This window comes from Rhinichthys klamathensis, unplaced genomic scaffold, assembly GCF_029890125.1.
Source record: "Rhinichthys klamathensis goyatoka isolate OS25496 unplaced genomic scaffold, OSU_Roscu_1.1 h1tg000223l_1, whole genome shotgun sequence".
NCBI classification, from domain to species: domain Eukaryota; kingdom Metazoa; phylum Chordata; class Actinopteri; order Cypriniformes; family Leuciscidae; genus Rhinichthys; species Rhinichthys klamathensis.
Genome location: NW_026606747.1, coordinates 2,991,958 through 2,993,969, shown reverse-complemented (window position 1 = coordinate 2,993,969; position 2,012 = coordinate 2,991,958). Strand labels below are relative to the sequence as shown.

The following is a 2,012-nucleotide window of genomic DNA, read 5'->3' as shown; positions in this document are numbered from 1 at the left end:
AGGCGGTAGAGGAAGAGGAGAAGAAGTAGGTAGAGGAAGAGGAGAAGTAGGTAGAGGAAGAGGAGAAGTAGGTAGAGGAAGAGGAGAAGTAGGTAGAGGAAGAGGAGAAGTAGGTAGAGGAAGAGGAGAAGTAGGTAGAGGAAGAGAAGGAGATCGAGGAAGAGGCCTTGGTAGAAGAAGAGGAGGTAGAGGAGGAGGCCCAGGTAGAGGAAGAGGAGGCCCAGGTAGAGGAAGAGGAGAAGGAGGTAGAGGAAGAGGTAGAGAAGGACTTGAAGGGTTGATAGAACCTGAACAAAGAAGACGAGGACCAAATTTGACTCGAGAAATCCGTGCAACACTTATTGACCATGTTATCAACCATGGACTGACACTGATGGAAGCTGGACAAAGAGTTCAACCAAATCTCAGCAGAAATACTGTTGCGTCAGTAATTCGGACATTTCGTAGAGAAAACAGGTAAGCTAACCACACAGTACATTGAAACTGTAGCTTGCTGTACTTGTCATCAATAATGTTTACTGTGACATTTGACAGTAGGCTGCATATATATATATATATACATATACATTTTTTTTTTTTTTTACATAGGATTGAGGGTAGAGGACACCAAGGTGGAAGGGGCCCTATGTTCACTCGTGCACAAGAGGCTGCCATTGTGAACATGGTTTTGGCCAATAATTGTATCAGGCTGCGAGAAATCCAAGCCAATATCATCAATGATGACAATATTTTCAATAACATCCAACGAGTCTCTCTGTCAACATTAGGTCGAATCCTAAAGAAAAATCAAATACACATGAAGCAACTATATCGGGTACCATTTGATAGAAATTCAGAGAGAGTGAAACATCTGCGCAATGAGTATGTGGAGGTATGTATTGTTCATCTTACTATGGTGTGGTATTGTGCACTGCTCATAATGTTCTGTCACAAAAAAAAAATACTGTGCAATAGATATTGAATAGCATCTTATTGTCTTTACGTAATGTGTTTCAGAGAGTCTTGCAAATGGATGCAGCAGAAATTCAACATGAATTTATATATGTGGATGAGGCTGGATTTAACCTTGCGAAAACAAGAAGAAGAGGGAGAAATGTCATTGGACACAGGGCAATCACCAATGTGCCAGGGCAGCGAGGGGGAAACATCACCATTTGCGCTGCTATCACACAAAATGGGGTCCTCCACCACCATGCAAATCTGGGACCATATAATGCAAATCTAATTCTTGCATTTCTTGACCGATTGCATGAGATTGTCACAGCATTACACCAAGTGGACCAGATGCGGTACATTGTCGTTTGGGACAATGTCTCATTCCATCGGGCTGCTCTGGTCCAGAATTGGTTCCATGATCACCCTGATTTTGAAGTCTTATACCTTCCCCCATACTCCCCCTTCCTGAATCCTATAGAAGAGTTTTTTTCAGCGTGGCGGTGGAAGGTATACGACCTGCGGCCCTATGACCGTTTGCCCCTCATTCAGGCAATGGAGCAGGCCTGTGATCTTATTGAAGCAGCTTCTGTGCAGGGGTGGATTCGTCACACAAGGCGATTCTTCCAACGGTGCCTTGCCAATGAAGACATAGCCTGTGATGTGGATGAAATCTTATGGCCTGATCCAGCCAGACGGAGAGATGAATAGTTACAGTATTCTTGTTGGATTTACAGTTGTTTTCTGTAATTTCTGTTTACTTTACTTTTCTTCAGAGTCAAAGTGCATGTACTGTAATTCATGCAGTAATTTTTATTTGTCTACAGATTTAATGTTTCATTGATTTCATTGTTGGTTGATTACTTGGTAAGACATACTGTAAATAAATACTTGAAATATGAGTTTCCAGAAATCAGTGTTGTGCAGTGCTTGTAAGTTTATAGTAGGCCTATTTGTGTACATTCTCCCTATATCTCAAACTAATCATGAAGAATGTTGTGCGTTTGTCACAATTTTTTTCATCTAAATTATCCCTTACATAACAATATCTGGCCGAAAATCTAGCACATACTATTTCC

At 41.5% G+C, this 2,012-nt stretch overlaps 1 protein-coding gene across 1 annotated transcript; it reads left to right on the top strand.

Moving 5' to 3' along the window:
- The first annotated feature begins 763 nt into the window (after positions 1-763).
- LOC130097717 (uncharacterized) lies at positions 764-1,770 on the top strand. The gene is made up of 2 exons (XM_056264658.1): positions 764-871; positions 997-1,770. The coding sequence occupies exons 1-2, from the start codon at positions 797-799 to the stop codon at positions 1,642-1,644; spliced, it is 723 nt and encodes a 240-aa protein (XP_056120633.1). The 5' UTR covers positions 764-796; the 3' UTR covers positions 1,645-1,770.
- The last annotated feature ends 242 nt before the right edge of the window (positions 1,771-2,012 follow it).

What these genes read in the sequence shown, in the direction of transcription:
- LOC130097717 (XM_056264658.1), top strand. Translation starts at nt 797, where the DNA reads ATGAAGCAACTATATCGGGTACCATTTGATAGAAATTCAGAGAGAGTG. An exon ending in TGCGCAATGAGTATGTGGAG is followed by an intron (nt 872 to 996) that starts GTATGTATTGTT and finishes AATGTGTTTCAG; the next exon opens with AGAGTCTTGCAAATGGATGC.